The sequence below is a fragment of the Astatotilapia calliptera genome, chromosome 8 (genome assembly GCF_900246225.1).
Source record: "Astatotilapia calliptera chromosome 8, fAstCal1.2, whole genome shotgun sequence".
Classification (NCBI taxonomy): Eukaryota; Metazoa; Chordata; class Actinopteri; order Cichliformes; family Cichlidae; genus Astatotilapia; species Astatotilapia calliptera.
The window spans coordinates 14398305-14417147 of record NC_039309.1 but is presented as its reverse complement, the minus strand read 5'-3'; the positions used below and the strand labels follow the sequence as shown (position 1 = coordinate 14417147).

At 42.3% G+C, this 18843-nt stretch overlaps 1 protein-coding gene across 5 annotated transcripts in view; it reads right to left on the bottom strand.

Annotated features, from left to right (window-relative positions):
- The window catches only part of rhbdl1 (rhomboid, veinlet-like 1 (Drosophila)), a 64810-nt gene that overhangs the window by 27179 nt on the left and 18788 nt on the right, over positions 1 to 18843 (bottom strand). For 4 of the 5 annotated variants that reach the window (XM_026178801.1, XM_026178803.1, XM_026178804.1 and 1 more), the window contains 4 exons: positions 14421 to 14579; positions 5553 to 5777; positions 4447 to 4595; positions 4214 to 4326 (listed from right to left, as the gene is read on the bottom strand). In XM_026178801.1, the coding sequence (XP_026034586.1) occupies positions 4214 to 4326; positions 4447 to 4595; positions 5553 to 5777; positions 14421 to 14579 (646 nt within the window). Of the gene's footprint in view, positions 1 to 4213; positions 4327 to 4446; positions 4596 to 5552; positions 5778 to 14420; positions 14580 to 15495; positions 15552 to 18843 lie in introns of those variants that run through there. The other variant, XM_026178805.1, reaches the window with a different exon arrangement.

The following is an 18843-nucleotide window of genomic DNA, read 5'->3' as shown; positions in this document are numbered from 1 at the left end:
AAATCTTGTACTCCAGCTATTTGCAGAATAAACTGTAGCAAAAGGCAAGGAGGTAAAAAAAAACAGCACAGAATGTCAACACTACAACCTCATCATCACACTGATATGTAGGTTGAGCGGGACATACCTCCAGCAGCCGTCTCGCTCGTATGAGAGGCTGCTGGAAGATTTGGACCGTCTCGAACGGTAGGTGTTACAGGCGGCAGACACCCTGAGGCTCACACCGCGCTACGAGGAAAAACATGGTGTTCTGGCACCTGTTGATGTCCTGATCACCACAAGTGAGCTATCAGCCCGAGGGAAGGAGAAGCAAAAGAGACAGTGGAGAAAAAAAGAAAGTAGATGGAAAAAAAAGGACTCCCTGCTGCTTCTCTTTAATGTGGAGACAGACTGAAAAGTTGGAACACGGCATGAGATTCTACATTCATCTCGCCAACATAGTCTGAAATTCTGACTGACATTATTCAAATTTCTCCACATGAAACCCAAGTGGAGCTCTTCATCCAGTCTTTGTGCAGCAGAGCCATAAAGAATTACTGAGAGGATGCAAAATGAGCAAGGACAGGTACCGGGGTCTGAACAGCACTGTGGAAACACCATTAGAGAATCGATACTTTTGTAGGCACATATCTAACGACAGTGCCTAATTTTTTACTGTAATTTAGTACCAACACAACATAGTCGCGAACGGGCCCACATCAAAGATTTATATACTGTCTGCATATGCGCATCAGCAGCCCAAACCAAAATCTTTGTGACCTCATTTTTAAGATAACTGGAGAGAAGAAGCATCGGTATTTTTTCCCAACATTTAAAGGCATCCAAGAAAAAATCCCAACAGGAAGCAGACATTTCTTTTTGGCTTTGAGAGCGAGCCCTGCAGTGCAGAAATTCATGTAGTGTATTAAGGCGAACATAAAGGCACAATACCTGCAGCACTTTGCTCCATAAATGCATCCATTCAGTGTAATTATAAACTCAAATTTCTGCTGCCTTACAAAAAACAACAAGCAACATGATTTAACTCATAAGCTAGAATACGACTGCATGAATATAAACATGAGATAGCCATGGGCAAGAAATATGCAAAGGAAGAAAGAAAAAATCAAGAGTTTCACAGTGCAATCTAGCACAGGGTAACTTCTAACAAGTTCAGGTAATAAAGAACTGTGGGAGGGAGACAGCATTTAAACTAAAGTTTGCACACATCAAGGCCCATGCATATTTTGCATATCTGTGAAATGAACATGAACATGTGTGTGGCTCCTCACCACGTTTAGTTAAAAAAAATATCTGAGTTATGATATGACCTGCTGAGTGGTACAAACCAGATCCAAGACGTTTGTGCTCTAGTTTTACTGAGCAAAGTTCTGCTTTATTGCTGTGTTACCTCTGTTACTTAGAACTAAGTAGCAGCTATTTGTGGATGGACCCAACTTTTACGGAATTGGGGTTGTGCAGCTCCCAATTTCTAACTTTGCTTTTACTCTTTAGTCCAAAACGCTGATCCCAAATTAACCCATTAGCTAAATGATTAATGGCAAATCCTCTCCTTATAGAAACAGTCAAAATGATTTGACAGTTCACCCACAGACACACCCTCACACACAAAACTGGCTGGGTAGCTGACATAGTGTGACATCTCGCTCTGTCACCTGAGCAGCACTGATGATGATCATGATTACATGTCTTTGGGTAAATGCAATAAAATTTAAGATAAATGTGTGTAAGATTTACTGGCATCTACAGATGACCTCACCTTCTCCCGTCCTTACAAACAGGTAGGTGAATCAGTGGTATAGAGCAATGTTAGGCTAGTCTGTTTTGGACATAGCGAACTCTTCTTCATGGTGGAAAAGGAGCCACTCCTTCTGCAGATATAAAGATACAAACATATTTATAGATTCCTGATCGTAAACTGTTGACCTTTAGAGTTAATTCAACAGAGGCACATCTCTGATTTCAATATGTTATACACAAATTCAAAGCATTTCTGACTCCGTGCTCTGGAGGTACGGATGTCACCTCGCCTGCTGCTTTATCCTCCCTTTGGATTCAGGCTGCAGCTTAAATCTCCAAACAGCATTTCAAACTGCACTTAGGCTAATTCTCCAGAGAGAGACCCTGCATTACTCTCCCATATTTCCTCCTCTAAGTCCCACGCTTGCTTGCTCTCTCTCTCTGTCATCATTGCTAAAATAAATCAAAGCTACAATAATTCATGAGTGTTAAGAGTGTGCGTGCATGCAAGCGCATGGAGGAATGGGGTTGTTTTTTTTGGACTTTTTTCTGCAGAGTACCGGGATTTTTTTGAGAAGCTTTAACTCCATCTTACTGTGTGCAGAGAGCTGCCAGGAAAGGCAAGAAATGGAGAGTTTGAATTTGTAGTCACGCAGAAAGAGGAGCCTAAGAAAAAAAAACAGGTTACTGAAAATAATAGATGATTAACTCAGTATGAATTAGACTTCTCCTCTCAACAGTAATTAAATAATTGTTAGCAAGTCTTATGAAACCCAATGATAAAAACTGTTGAAGTGAAGCTGAGTGAAACAGGAATTTAATGCAGCAGTGTTGATATGAGGTCTCGCAAATGCAATGCTGTTAATGCAAATGCTTTACTCAGAAAGTGAATCCACTTTTCACAATCAGTGTGGATTTAAAATTTCCAATCTCCGAACCGGCTCGATGAAAGTTAATGAGGTTCCCCGTCAACAAAGACTTGAGCGCTGCAGCTCGACCTCTGGGCGATGTGAGTCACTCTGCTGCGTTCACTTTGGCATATTTTGTATTTACATTCTGCACTTTTTTTTCTTCCCCAGAAGGGCCAGGCCGGGTCAAATTTATCAGAAGTATCAAATCGGGCAGCCGCACATGTTAGCTCGAGGACAAGAAGCTAAAAAAATTCAGTCTGACTCGCTGGGAGTAGATGGGAGCGGATAGTTGTGGGTATTTTATACAGCAAACATGAAGAGAAATATAACATATTTAACTTGATAAATTATAAACCACCAACGAAACCACACAAAAAACCAAAAAACCCAAAGCTTTTCTGAGGCGTCGACTGTACAAACAGTAATAAAAGAATAAACAAAGTAGGTCAGTACGATGTGCTGCAGACTGGCAGAAACACATGAATAAAGAGCAGAGCGGAGAAGAAACAGCCTTCTTCTGTTTATGTTATTGTTTTAAGGGAAGCACGGTCCGTATCGCTCTCCAAATCATCTCCACTCGTCTCGCCATTTGCTTAGAAATCCTAAACCACACACACTCACACATACTCACACACATGGAGTGTATAAACCAGCCTAAACACACAATTTGATGTGTCTCTAAACATAAGAAGGCATTTATGACCATTTGGAGATAAACATTAAACATGAAAAATTAGATGTGCCATTTCATCATTAATTTTAAAAAAGCCATTATGTCACCACATTTAGCAGTAGTCTTGTTATTTTTTTTGTTTTGTTTTATTTTTAATGCTTGCAATTGTTAAGCAAAAATGTTTTTCTGTGGATGTCAAAAATGTACGTAACAAAAATATAATCAAAGTTTATTTTTACGTGGTGATTTTCAAGAACAAAAGTCACAAAATGCTTTACAATATAGAATAAGATACAACAACTGAAATGTTATAAAGGGATAAAACAAAATAAAGGCAAACCTGCACAGGTGGGTCTTAAATCCACAGATCTAAGTTGCAGTGGAAGTGAGTTTAACTTGGATTTAGGTGCAGACAACAAGCGTTGATCAGCTCAAAGATTCAGATGTTTTGCGTGATTGTAGTAGCTCACTGATAAATGGAGGCACATTGACCACGAAGGGCTCTGCAAGTGATTGTACCGTGAACTTTATATGAAGCCAGTGAAAGAAAGACAGAATCTGTGTCACATGGCACGTTTTAGAGGACCCGGTGACCTTCGAACCACATTCTGAAGTGATCCAGGGAAGATTTGCTGAGGCAGAGGAATAATGAATTACAATAATCAAGGGATGTTTAATCATCGGGATGTGAGCAAGTGATAAACCTCCTAAACATTAAGAATAAATGATATAAATCATGAGAACTGAGTGAAAGGCAAGAACGTAGACCTTCGATAGTGAATAGTTCATCCAATATGGTTTCTCAAGCAATTTGTGTATGACACCATGTAAGAAACCTGAATAATGCTCCTTGCTTTACTTACAATAAAACACTTAATGAAAAACTCACCGGCCAGCACTCCTGCCATGTAAAGCAGACTTATTCGTAGGATGCCATGGACCATCTCTAAGGGAACGCCGATCATCAGCTGTAATAAAGCGTTGAAGCCCAGCTGCTCCAAACTGAGGACAGAGCACACAATGAAAGTAAGATTAAAACTGCCAGCATTGGCCTTCGTGTGCCATCAGCAGCAGCTAACCTGAATTTTCTCTAAACCAGTACTGCAGGAGTCAAGAGCTTACCCGACGTGCATGAACATGTAGCTGAAGAAACGCCACACTTGTGCACGGTGGCCGGGGTGGTAGACCAGGGGGCTCTTCATGAAGTCAGGCTGATAGGTCTGCAGGACCCACTTGTTTAGCATGATGCCGTAGCACATGAAGACAATAATCTGCAACAAAGACACAAAGATGACACCAAACTGTCAATCTGTGCCGAGTACATGCACTCTCTGCAGAGTTCTTGTACAGAAGGTGAAAAGTGCCCCGCAAAACAAAACCCATTGTGCTTTATGAATGGCGCATGAGGTTCTCTTCTTCTTTGTATTCTTCAGCTGATGCTCATTAGAGTCTTGCAGACAATTACTGCCCACAGAAGAAAAAAAATGGCACATCTGGTTCAATTCCATTAATTTCTTTTCATAAAATAATGACTCATTGTTTCTGTGAATTAAAATGAATGCAAACTGTTATTATCACATTCTCATTGTCATTACAGACCATTCAGTGCCATTTGGAGGCATTATAAGAGCACTTAGCTTTCTTTCCCAAAGAATTAAGATGATTTCAGGGAAAATGATGAAGTTTTGTTAAGAAGCTGTAGGTTATTTCCGCCGCTTAATCTGCAACCATTCAGCTGTAGTCTCGGAGGGCGTTTGTGCTGGTGCTTTTCTTTTTTCAAAATTAACATAATAGGTCAATTAAAGCCACTGTGGTGGTGGCCAGGGTGCTTACTGACCTGGTTTCCAAGTTCCAAGACCAGTGTTTGAAAGAAAAAAAGAAAAAAATCCTACACGCAGGCTGGCTCAAGGACTCTGCTTGGAGGAATGACATTAAATGCACCCACTAAGCCTCCGACTCCCAAATGGGTTACCAGCTCATATCAAGCTCACAGTAAAAGTGTGTGATCAAAGGCAGAAAATCTTTTCAGGCCGTCTAAGGCGAACAACTGAGCTAACAGAACAGTGTGAAGTCATATTTAGGGGATTGGATGCTGACTTTGTGGATCTTAAATAAAATGCTGGGGGCCAAAAGCTCTAGGAATGCCCAGATCACTGTGGATGAATCAGGAGAATAACCTCCATCACTTTATAACACTCTGAAACCAGCTGATAATGTTTCCCACTAACCTGGACGATGGTGACGATGGCGATGAAGACGGGCGGGGGACACAGGCGGTTTTGGTGGAAATACCAGCGCCGGTCAGTTTCGCAGGGCAGGATCTCGTAGGCCACATAACGGACAAAACGTTTATAAAGACCCAACCCCGTCTCGTCCAGAAGGATCTCCCGTTGCAGTGTGCGGCGGCCATTGGCGATGGCTCGTCGGAAACTGCTGGAGCGTTTGCTGCTCATCTGAGGAAAAGAATAAAAAGAAAACAAAAAGATGCATAAACTCAGTGTGTGCAACATCTTGTTGGTAAATGTTTGAATGTTAATTTAGGCTAATGGCATATAAAAACATCTGTTTACTGTTTATTGTGAAGTTTTAATGATCACGTGAAGGTTTTTCTTCAGTTTATTTTGTTTGATTTCAGGGGGAAAACACCAGATAAGAAGCTCAATAACATTCTCTCGCCTGTATGCGAAATACAAAGACTGTACATAAATGATGGACATAGCCACAGCTGATTAGTAAAGTGCTGTTGAACTGAATGTGCCTGTTGCTGTCCTCCAGCTGTCTTGAAACCAGAGTGGACTGCATGCTCATAGCAAACTCTGCTTTATCCCACATTGTGACTCAAAATTGTGCTGTAACTTTCAATAAGCATTATGTTGTATTGAATAAGACTTTAAACTCATATAGTATTTACATAGAGGACAGATCCAATTCAGCAGGTTTTCATTATACTTCTATAGACCGATTTCTTTGTGCAAGTGTAAAATTCAAGCAACTGCTGGCAGTTCGACAGAATAAGAGAACATGCTTCACTTTTCAGGCTACATCCATCTTTCATATACAGTCTATGGTTAAATATAAACGATATCCACAGGAAAATGGAGGAAAGACTAAGCCTGGGTTTGTCCAAAGAGAGCAAGTTTGTGTACCAGCACCTTTAGAGCTTACTATACAACACTCCACATCTCATGCAACTTCCTGAAATCTTGACATAAACATGTGGTTGTCAGGCCGCCAGTGTCTTTTCTCCACCAAGTAGTATTGGTAAAGTTTAAACACAGGACAGCAGAAAAGCCAAGTTGTCTTTTTTAAAGCTAAGTTTTAGTACGGTTCCAACAAGATGATTCATAACATGTTGGGAGTTTGTTATTTTTGGATGTAGCTAGGCTATTTTTTTCAGTCATTATGCTAAGTAAGCTAAATGAGCTGCAAGGCTGGCATGAGAGCGGTATCAGCCTTTCAACAAGAGAACACAAAAGCTTATTATCCAAAATTCCGCCTAATTATTGTATTCAGAAAGGATTAAAGACTTTAAGGAATCAGCACCTTGCATCCTTTATTCATTTGCTGCTTTTGATTTATTTATTTATTTTTAGCTATATGATGATATCATGGTTTTTTTTTTTTGAGGGGGTTTTTTGCAAACAAGAGAACCTTAGAAGCATTACTGTCAACAGCTGGAAAACACCTTGCCAGAATAAACAGATCTCATCTCGCCTGCTGGTCTCATTTCAGCAATTAAATCCATAACTTTCCTCACACTAAGTGGATCAAACAAAAACAAAGGAGGGTTTGTTCTCACATAATCTGAGAGAAGCTCATCAGTGTGACTAATCACCCTGGATCAGAACAAACTAACAGTCATAAACTTCTGCTTTCACAAAGGCAAGACTAGGGACACTGTAGTTTTCTTAACTTCTTACCTGTTATTACATTATTCTTCATTTATGGATGATTTCTATATGTTTAGTTAATGTTTTTGCAAACTTAGACTAAGTGGAATGGCTTACGCAGGACAAAGTCAAGTTATAAATATTGAGTTTATTAGTTTGTCACTTTGACAGCCAGTCTGTATGTCGGGAATGATAGACAAACGCTGGTACAGAAGGGATTTGGTAAAACAAATACACTGCAGTTTAAAAAGACTGGATATTTTTAAAGGAATGCATTATTATTTGTGAATATTGTCAATTCTGTCCAATGACAGCAATACTGAGGTGAGTTGCTGATGATATTATGAACTTTTCTATTAGTGAGCACTGCTGTTAGCCCATGTTAGCTTCTGTTAGCTTCTGTTAGCCCATATTAGCTGCCGTTAGCCCATGTTAGCTGCTGTTAACCCATGTTAGCTGCTGTTAGTTGATGCTACTAAAATGTTCTTTGAAGTGGATCTAACACTGTTGGACTTGGAAATTGGCAAACAAAACCCCCAAAGCTCTAACACAATGTGAGAATGCAATCAAACCGTTTATCAGAGGGAAGGTGCGATTTTTAGGACACTAGCATAACATTAGCTGGCATAATGTTAGCCCATCACCAGCTGCTCTTATTGTTTAGCCCACTTCTTATCAGTTGTCTGGAAATCTGCTGACAATAAGCGATTGCGACAATATCATGCCTAAATATGAGCATGTTTAGGCATGTTTTTCTGTTTTAGAGCACTGACTTCAGTTAGGGAGATGAAGCTTGTGAGGAAGACGAAATGAGGAGGATATTTTATTCAGATGCTTACTTACTGTTCCTTTGATAGTGAATTACTGTATACATTTACTGATTGAATACAAATATCTTGCTTATCGTTTTTATTTTGTGTTTCAACCTTTATTGTTCGTGCGCCCAAGAACATTGTTACAGTTTTGTTCATAAGGCCGGCATGACTGAGTATAATGTCAGTGTAATGGCAACCAGCAATATTCTGTTGTGAAGCTTTTATTCCATACAGCACAAGGCAGTAATATTTTTACAATGCAGAATGTTGCAGATTACATTAGGTACACTGTAAAACAACAGTTTAATGATGGCAAATCTATCTGCCAGCACTTAATTTAACTACAACACTTCTTTCAGAAACTACACAGTATATGTTCATGACGAGCTTTAGATGTTATTCTAACTAAAGCAGAAGTTGAGAGGTATTTAGTGCTTAATGAATTTGTGAGAGCATGTGAATTTTTATTTTTCCTCCTACAAAAGCTATGTTACATGTTTAAAAACATGTGATTGGTTTTTAGCACACAACAGATTTTTAAAAAAGAGATAAGAAAGTTATTCAATGAGTAGGGTCTTTTTTTTTTAATTTAGACAAATGTAAGCCTGACTGCTGGCTAGATCAATTACTCCTCAGGCATTGTAATAATATGTTGTTGAAGTGTGTCCGCTCTTGAAAAGCAAATCTTAGTTGAAAGGAACTATTGCATGGAAAGAAAGAGGGCATTTGTACATGTGTGTTTGTATGTCTTCATTTTAATCATGGGCTCCAGGTTTGCTTAGTGAGCAGGGCCTGTGCAGAAGCTTGCAGGCTGACAGCACCAGCTCTTGATAAGTTATTTAATAGAGGCTTAGGATGAAAACTATCCTAATGCCACGATTTTGACAGCCGAGCCAGAGAACTGCTAGGATAACAACACAGAGTTCTTTTCCACCAGAGTTACCACTGAAAATACTGCCTGACCGGCTATCCACAGCAGGGGCACTTTAGATTCAATATCTGTATTTCCTAATAGAAAATGAGCACGCATAAGTCACAGCTATGATGATGGTGGAAATCTCTGGTGTAGCTAAAACATATGAGGCGAGCTGGCAGACTCGCCTCATAATGTATGACGAAACGAGACTCTAGAGAGAGTAAGAAGGCAGCAGCTACAACAGAAAACCTTACTGTACGTACAGGTTTCACGTAACAGTAACTTTAGACAAACATGGCAGCTTCATGTGAAGTGTAACAGAACCTCTTCAGGGGACCTGCAGGAAGTACAACCCACCATTAAAGGTACAACATCAGTAATTCATTAGCCAGGCCCTGCTGCTTGTACACTCATTATACATAGACACAGCAGGAGCCACAGTGGAAGAAATTGTGGGTCAATATCTATAAAAGCTAATGAGCTAAACATGCTAGAAGACAAAATCTGTAAATGTAGATGAACAAATAATGAAGAAATGCAAATAGCGGCGACTGTTTCTTCCCTCCTCTTCAAGAAATTGCTCAGGCAAAAATCGGGGGGTAAAAAAAGTGCTAATCCCTTTTGGAAGCTAACAGAGCAGGATGTGGTAACTATCCTAACTGTGGGTAATTATGATACTGGTGGTTGTACAGCGAGGGTGTAAGGGCCTGTTGCAAAGCGATAACCAGAACGATGTCGAGCTGGGCTGCTGGCTCTCCCACAGACGGAGGGTTGCATATTTAGTATGGAAATCAGGCCTGGAAAATGCAATTATACAATACTTGAGGCAGGAAGTGGAAGCGGAGCAAAAGGAGCATGGGGACATTAGAAGGCAGAGATGGGAAACATAAGACGGGGAGATCAGATGCCTGTCTGCGTGAGTTTGATTAACAGATTTTTCTGAGGCCACCAGTGGACAGCGAAAGGTGAGATGTCTTAATATAACTGAATGTACAGTTTAAACAAAGAAAATGGGACTGGCTTCTTTTCCAAATAAGATCACAGCTTATTTAATCTGGCTCAGTGACAGCACCTACTGCCTCTTTCTGCATTGCTACTGTATTCTCTCCCATTCATATTGCCTGAGTGAAAAGTTGTTCCCTGAAGGCACGGTTAAGCACGGCTGTCACTCTGCCTCACCTTCTCTGACATGCAGGACTGCCAACACTAAAGTGAGCATTAGCAGTCTTTTGATGTGACGACAGGAGAGAGACGGCAACCAGACAATAACACACACACACACATAAACGTCAAAAGTCAAAACTTGAGGAGTGAAAAAGCAAAGTGCACAGGGAGGAAAAAATTAATTCACATGACATCAGTATAGCGCTGTAAGGGAAAATCTCTGAGGTGTGCATCAGTTCCCTGATGGGGCACAGTCTGCTAGGAAATAAGTGATGGAGAGGCAAAGAGCACAAACACATATAAAGGCAGTATTCTCCTTTAGGGATGGCTGATTGGAGCAGACTGACAGCAGTGTGTGCCTCATGGTGGCTGCAGGTTGTACGTGCTGCTCTCAGCTCGAGTCAATCGTTCTTGATGGATTAATTAGCCACACCACATGGTCAATACCATGCAGCTCAATACTAATTAGCAATAACAATTTGGGGGGGAAAAAGCATCTTAAAGGCCATCCAGATGTCTGCATTGCAGCTGCAAAACAATCCATAAATGATTCTGATTATGCCCACTTTCCTTCCTCCTGCGATAAATCAGTTATCGATGCCGAAAGAATCGAAGGCTGTGCCAGTTAACAGTGCTACAGATTCACCATCACCAGGCTAACAGCGTCACTGTTTGCATTTACCATCTAATTTGCGAGTCATCCAAAGGGCCAAAAGCACCCTTCTCCTTTACTCTCTCTCACTCTGTCGTGCTCTCTCGCAGCAGCCTCTAAATCACTGCGGATCTCAGCCTCGCTGATTCTACCCTGACCCAGATACTCAGGTTCTTTCTTACTCAAATCCTTTTAAAAAAATCAGAGTCCACCTTTTTTCTTTTTTCCCCCTTTCCCTCTCAGCAGTTTGCGGCCACAACCCTCCTTCATGGCTTAATAGTTGCAGCGCTAAAACTCCAAAAAGAAAAAAAGCCTTTACTCCAGGACACTTAGGCAAAGTGCATTACTTTTAGTTGGGAACCCATCTCCAACACAAAGCTTCAACTGGAGTTCAGCGTGCAGTGGGATGCTGATAGGTAGCATCTGTGTCCCAGGAGAGAGATGCCCCGTGAGCACTGTGACTTGGGAGACCTTGGAAACTTTAAAAATGCTGTAATCGCCTACTTCCAGAATGAAACTTTAACTAGACTTTTGACTCTCAAACGCTCAGTTTAAGACATTTAATATTTATTCAAATTCAAAAGTGTTTCCCCAACATCACCTCCTGAGGGACCGGAGAATATTAGCGCAACATCTGGGCAAAAGGATAAAAATGAAAACAGGAAAAGGCGAAGTCCTAAAAATCCTTCAACCTGAACACAGAGAAACCCCTGCTATAATCTCTGAAGCACACACTTCACCCATGTAATTAACCATGGCTGCCATTTTGTATCTCTTTCGAACATTAGCCAAATTACCACCCGAAGGAGAGCGGTGACACACTTCTTCAGCTACATAGCTGGAACATGATAGCATCAGAGGGCTCAATAGGTGAAATTAAACATAGGATAGGAATACATCAGACTTCCCGGTGAAATCCTTTTTCCCCGAGTTCTTAAACCCATGCTCATCTTTCACACTTTCATCCCCTCCAAACCCCTAATGTATGACCTTTGAAACCTCAGGTGTCTTTTAGCCTTCTGAATTGATCAAATGTCTGCGTTTTACTGTGGAGCTGCTTGAAAATATCTATTGGTTTCCTTGTGCAGAAGTCTGCACTGATTAGCAGTCAGACACAGACCACTAGTCTTTCGTGTATGTACGAGTGTGTGTGTGCAGGCGTGCGTGAGTGTATGCACAGTTCCCCAAGAGAGGCTTTAGCAGAGCGTTACTTATTCACCCCTCTGGCTGAACTGATGGAGTTCTCTGGCTCGGATCGCCCTGCATGAAAGATGACTCGAACGTGAACGACGCGCGAGGCTTGTCTTGTACTAGTGCGAGCGCGCACGGTCTCGCGCAGACACCAGAGAAGCTGTTGCCTAACGGTGTGATTCAAAACACATTTACACCCACTGAGGTCGAGCGAGGCAGTGTGAATTCACGGCTGCAAAACTCACGGAGCGAATGTAGAACAACAAATCAGGAAAAAAAAGAAAAATGTTGAACACAGCCGCTAAGAGACACAACAGAGAGAAATCTCACCAGCTTGTGAGCTGAAAAGGCACAGATTGAGAATACACACACACACACACACACACACAGACACACAATGCATCTTGCTATGTCCATTTTAATAATGTGCAGGGGTGTTACATTTTCCACAGAGGCCAGACCACAAAATCAATACAGACACCAGACTTCAGGCAGCGGCTATAACACTGTAGCAGCACTGAACCTTCCAAATGACAACACGACTGTCATCTGTTATACACTGTGGAGTATCACTTACAAATCTGCTTCAGATACAGTTATGTGAAAAGAAGCAAGCAAAATAAATAAATAAGCTAAGGGAGAACTGGACTAAATCCAATCTTCAGAGAGCGAAGAAGCCAATGAGGTGAGAGCCACGCAGAGCGAGGAGGGGAAAGAAGGCCCAAGGTATTCGCCCATGATCCGGATGAAAATGTCATATTACGCTCTGCACTCTGTCTGCAGAGCTCACGCGTCACGTGCTGCACGATGAGAGGCCAGATTCGCATCAACATTCAAATATCCTCTAAATTACTCAGCAAAGCTGCACACACAGGGCTCATGTGTATGAATGAGAGTCTGCCTGCAGTGTGTCTGTGTGTGTCTGTGCACATCAGGGAGAGGGGAGGCGGTGAGACAGACAGCAAGGAAGTGGGAGGCTGCATCAATTAATAATAAACTTCTTGAAAATGTTTGCATATATGCAAATTGCACGCATGTGCACAACAGCGTGGGTATTGTTCGCGTTCACATGTGCGAATCAGACGAATCTTTAAAAAACAGACCTGGGGGTCGATATCTGTGTGAGACATGGGTGCTCTCAAATTACCTTAGATTGGTGCCGACTACTACCAATGCCGGCTACTAATCGAATGCAATTTGCATTTGGCTGATGGGCAATTTTAAAAGTGTCTCCCTGATGATGTTGGAGGCGAGGCTGTGTTTTTTTTTTTTTTTTTAACCTCTTTCCTTTGCAGAACATATGTTCACAAGAAAAAGAGAAGGAAATGAGATCCGAGTGCTCAAGGAGACAGGTTCATAATGAAGGGGAGGCAATATTGCATGGACTCAGAAGGGGAGGATTCAGATGAGATGCAACAAGATGAGAAGGATACGGAAAAAAAACAACCCACACTTCAACAATGGTTGCGAAAGAGAGGCTGTTCTGTGGGAGCAGCACCTCTACAGTCTGTAGTGGCACAGACCTCAGAAATGGGACCAGCTCCAAATTGAATGGCCTCATGTGGCCTTTGCTACAAATCATAGGGAGCACAACATGCAAACACAGAAGCATGCATAGAGGCACACACACACAGAAAAAGAGATAAACAGAAAAAGAAAGCAGGAGCGGGGGAAAATGAGCTTAAGGAAGAGAAAACATCCCAGGAATTGCACTGCCTTGAATTAATCACTATGCTTACACCCTACAGCACCAGGAGCCAAAAGCAGGTGCTCATCTGTGGGCTTGGAGAGACTCAGGCTTTCAGATATAAAGCTCTACATGAATTTGTAACTGCAAAAAGAAGAGCAGGGAATGAATTAAAAGGAATGCATGCTTCACATTAAGTCATCTGTGGCTGTGGTTAAGAGATGACTGCACACAGACTGTCCTCACATCAGCTTATAGAACACTTTCTGGCACATAATCACTCATCAGGGAGTCAAACATTAGAAAACGGTTCAAATTAAACCATGAGATGTATCTGGAATATTGGAAAAACAACACTATTCAGCCATATTGCGTTTAATATGTTACTCCTTACAGTATTAGTGTGTTTCAGTATATATGTGTTATAATAAACAGAATCTATTGCTTCGACACGGTGCTCTGCCAGCTCGGTGTGGGTGTTTCCCGCACTTGCTGTTGCCGGCTTGTGAGGTTAAGTGTCTGGATTTACCGACACATTAACTGGAAAGATTGATCCTTCTTTTGGAGGACAACGACCTAAATGGTCGAGTCAATTTTCGCCACTGCAGAGCTCGCCGGCTCTGTCTGAATCAATTCTGTAACCTTTCTGAAATCCAACAAAAAGAGGAAAAAAAAGGTGGGATGTTTGTGTGCGTGTTGTTGTGCGCAGCGGGATACAAAGCAACTCCCAACTCGCATCGCTATTTGCGCCCGTGCACGTGCGCTCGCGGTTTCCACTCACCAACTCGATGAGCTCCTGGTAGCACACCTGCCCGTCTTCATTGCTCTGGACGAGGGCTAACAGCATGTCCAGCTTGGATGGGTCCAGCTGCAGCTCATGGTGCTCCACCAAACTGGTAAAGTTCTCCACTGCAATGAAACCGGTGTTCTCTGGGTCCAGCTGAAAATAAATAAAAAGACAAAAACAAAGCCCTTGGAGTAAAAACCGCAAGGCAGCCGCTACAATGCACTATTATGCATCTTTATTTTTTAATAAGCAGGTGTCAGTCTGCCCTCTGGGAGAACACATCAAGTAATAGACAGCTGGGGTGTACCAGTATTTACAGTCACAACAGAGTCTATTCGGGGCTTGACACCAGATTTCATTAAGCTGATGCTTATATGATGTCTTTAAAAGACACTTTAAACCTCATAAAAGGAGCAAATCCATTGAAACCCAACATGTTAGGCTGTTGAAAGCAGCAACAAGAGAAGGGCGAGTTTGTCATTCTAGGTTTCCTAAAAACACGAAAAACAAATCAAAACCAAAAAAAAATCCTGACCAACTTTTCAGTCTTTATTCCTGTGTGGGTGTCTCCACACGAGTCTGTTTTTGGCCACATTTGCGACTCACAGTCAGTGTGTTTTTTTTATAATCGCCACTCACAAAGACCCACAGCCCCGTGGGTTATTACTGCTGATGTCTGTATGCCCGAGCTGCTCCTTGTAATTGATTTAAGCAGGAGAATCTCATAAAATCATCTGAGTGTTTTTGTTTGAAATAGCACCAGGTTAAAAATGGCTTGTAAAGTATAGGGTGTGTGTCTATGCTTGGTTTATGTAATGTGGGGTCTCCCCCCCCCCGCCCCTTTTTTTTCTCCAGCATAACATACAGCACTACTTCATTTTCTTCTCTTTTTAGTGATGGAGCGTTAATTTCTCATGCCCGCTCTCCTTAGTGCATCTGTGTTTGTGAGACTGTGCCCGAGGACAAACCGAAGCAGCACAAAGAGACCGCATGGGAAGAGTCCTTGCTGCTTCTCTTTTGACTGTTTCCTGAATGCTAACAGTGCCTCATTAGGTTCTGGAGAGCATACCGACGGCCTTTTGTCGCCCCAGGAAGGGAGGGGGGGTGAGGTGAGCTTTTCAGATGTTGCGTCAGGATGTAGTCAGTCATGCTGGATCATTGTTGGTCGTATCACAAGTCCATGAGAAGGATCTGATCTAAAAGCTGCCTTAGTCTGGACGTGATCTGCACCGACACTGTGTCGGTCTCTACTGCAGGAAGTTCAAAGCTAAAGGCTTTACTGCTCAACGAAGGAGCAAAGAACATGAATCAGGGAATGCATTGGTGTGAGAGTGTGCATTTCAGATTTTCACTCCCTGGACACTTTTTAGTCATCTGGGAGAGCGTTAGTGAAAGCAGGAAGTTCATAGTAAGTTTTAATGATTTAATTAGGATGAGTGTTTTCTACTGCTACGTGATGTAGTGAAGGGATATTGTTAATACTCTACAACCACTAAATAACTCATCACCAGGAAAAAATAAATCTTATACCCTCAACAAAGTGTTTGTACTCACATAAACTTACTAAATTTACATTTATGTTTGACTGATGACTGTTTACACATCACATATTGACTGTGAATGTGATAGCCAGCACTCCCATGGCAGACTGGAATGAACATATTACCAAATTTGTGGACACAAATGAACCAAAATAGGAACAACACAGCCCCCCTGTTTATTTTTAGGTAATCTCCTTAACTCTGCGTTCCACGGATGTTTGTTAAAACAGAAGAACCGAGCGCAGCAGCACAGTTCTCTTCAGTGTTGATGTGTAGTGTACCGAGATATAGAGGGGGGAGGGGGTGACAGCAAGGAGGCAAGAGGTGAAAAATGGAAGAGGTAGGTGGGTGGTTGGCGGGTTGATGAAATGAAAGAAAATGGAAAATGGCGAGATTAAAGTTGAAGGACGAGAAGGTATGAAACAAGAGGGGGGAGAGCGCCAGAAAGGAGACGGGACTGAAAGTAAAAATGCCTCACTGCCGTCTGTGCACGTCTGGCTAACCCAGCGGTCTGGCAGTGAGTCCTCTACTTCTCTTTCCTATAAGAAGGCTGTGACACACTCCAGTGCTCTGCATCCTTTTGCCACAGAGGAGAGATAGATCAGATTCTAATGTGCTCCCGGCTCAGCCCGGGCTGACAGGGGGAACAGAGAGCCACACTGGGGACGTCTGATTACTGTCAGCCTCCATATGTCAGCACATCACTACCCTACACATACAGCAGAAGTGCACAGGCACGCTGTATATGGCTGTGCACATTTACACAAACCACAAGTGTTGACACTGAGCTGTCATACTGCACAGGTACTTCTCCCTCCATGGTATGACCTTATTCAGGAAGAACGTCACATAGGGGAGACTGTCTGCAGAGGATACACGAAGGTGGAGGACTGGTTCTTGTAGCCAATTAGGGTTATCAATTACCAAGATGAGGCACAGTGAGATAAATGAGTGTTGGCAAGAGGGAGGGCCTGATTTTTTTCTTTTTCCCCCCTCCCTTGGACAGGCTGTTGACGTGCATGAACAAGGGAGCGGGGCAGAGAAACAGAGGGAAGAAAGGGTTTGGAAGAAGGAGGGAAAAGCACTGAGAGGGAAGCAGTTATTGAAGCGATCCAACACTGGTGAGGGCGACACTGGTGAGGGCGACACTTTGACAAGCTGCATGCGTTGCCATGGTTACGTGGTTTGCCTGCGTGTCATCCCTTTCTTGCATTTACCCCTACAAACATATTGGCATTCGAGAGGCAAAGGAAAGACACAACAGAGAGGGGGCGAGAGAGAAAAAGGCTGTAAAAAAGGGAAAAGACGGCAGGAAGTGAAAATAAAAATGAAGATGGATAAGAAAGAGACCAACGAGATAAGAATGAGGCGGTGCTACGATGAACTCTGGGTGTAGATGTAAAGGGAGGCGGAGCGGGAAATTATGATGGTGTCGAGGCAGACGGATCAACCGAATCGAGCTGCCTCAAGAGCAAGTGTGAGGAGGTGGACAAGACACAGGATGAAAATGTATACATGCGGAGGGTAGAGAGGAGAAGAGTGCTGACTGCAGGGAAATGATCTCAGTGTTAACCCCTGGGACCTCCGTTACCTTCAGCACAGCGACTGACTGACCCCAGCCAAAGACTGATTTATCTGTCTGTTCCACAGGAACTCGAGGGCAAACCCTCGAGAACAGGGACAAACCACAAACCCCCAGCTGTGACACGGATACAGACGGCAGTGCTGAAACATGGTTCGGCCATAACATTAAAACCACTGACAGATGACGTGAATTAACATTGATCATTTTGTTGTGAAAACCTCGAGACCTGGCATTCACGTGGACGTTACTTTGTCACGTTCAGAGCCTGATTCATGGATGCTCATCTTCACAACCCAGAGGATCTTCTATTAACGTCCCAGTGTCAGACACTGAAGGACACCCTCCAGAGGGTCTGCATCCAGAGCTGTTTAGGGGTTACAAGAGGGACGAATACAATAGGGCAGCCGGTTTAAATGCTGTGTAAAACTGGTGTATAATCTTACATGCGGAACTGACACTGACAGTTGCTCTGTAGCACTAATGGAGCTGTAGCTAACACTGCAGTGACATTATCAAGGGCAGAAAGCAGAGATGATTAAACTGTCTACAGCTTGTATCCATCCACTTTAATCTTTACTGCTTTTTGGGCTCTTTGATCTAAAGAAAATTATTCAACAACAATACTGATGACTGATTGATTAAAGTACACAAAAGCTCTTAATTTTGGACTGTGGATCTGACAATGAAAAGCACAACAAGGATTCTATTTCCTGATGAATACCGCTTTTAGTTTTCAAAATGTGTTCAGTAGTATAAACTTTAAGAGAAAACAACCCCTTGCTCCCCTGGTCTGTGACCTAAGAAGACACTTTCCTGATGAGTTTGTTGTCTCAAGTTTTACAAAATACTGCATGATCTTCATTTTATAAATTATTGTCAAAAAGCAGGATAAAGAAAAACACTTTCAAGAGTGGATTTACAAGTCTCTATCGAGCAGATTTGAACAAATTAGTTTCTAAGTCTAATTAGCCCCACACTAGTCATATTTGTAGTTTCATAATGTGACTTAAGTAACCAGTGTCTTTATGGACGTGTCCATCTTTTACATACAGGCTATGCACAGTAGCTACAAGTACTAAATGAATGGTTGCTTGATAAATAGCATTTAGTCATTGGAAGGATAGTGGTTTCAGTAACGCCTAACTAACAGGAACGAAGCAGCACTGCTGGCGTGGCTCCCTGGTACACACTCAGTGACACAATGCTAACCCTGTGGCACGGAGCCAAAAAAAAGACAGTCCACTTTGGTGTCTGTGAACAAGAGCACCAAGCTTGAACGCTGCTGTGGCAT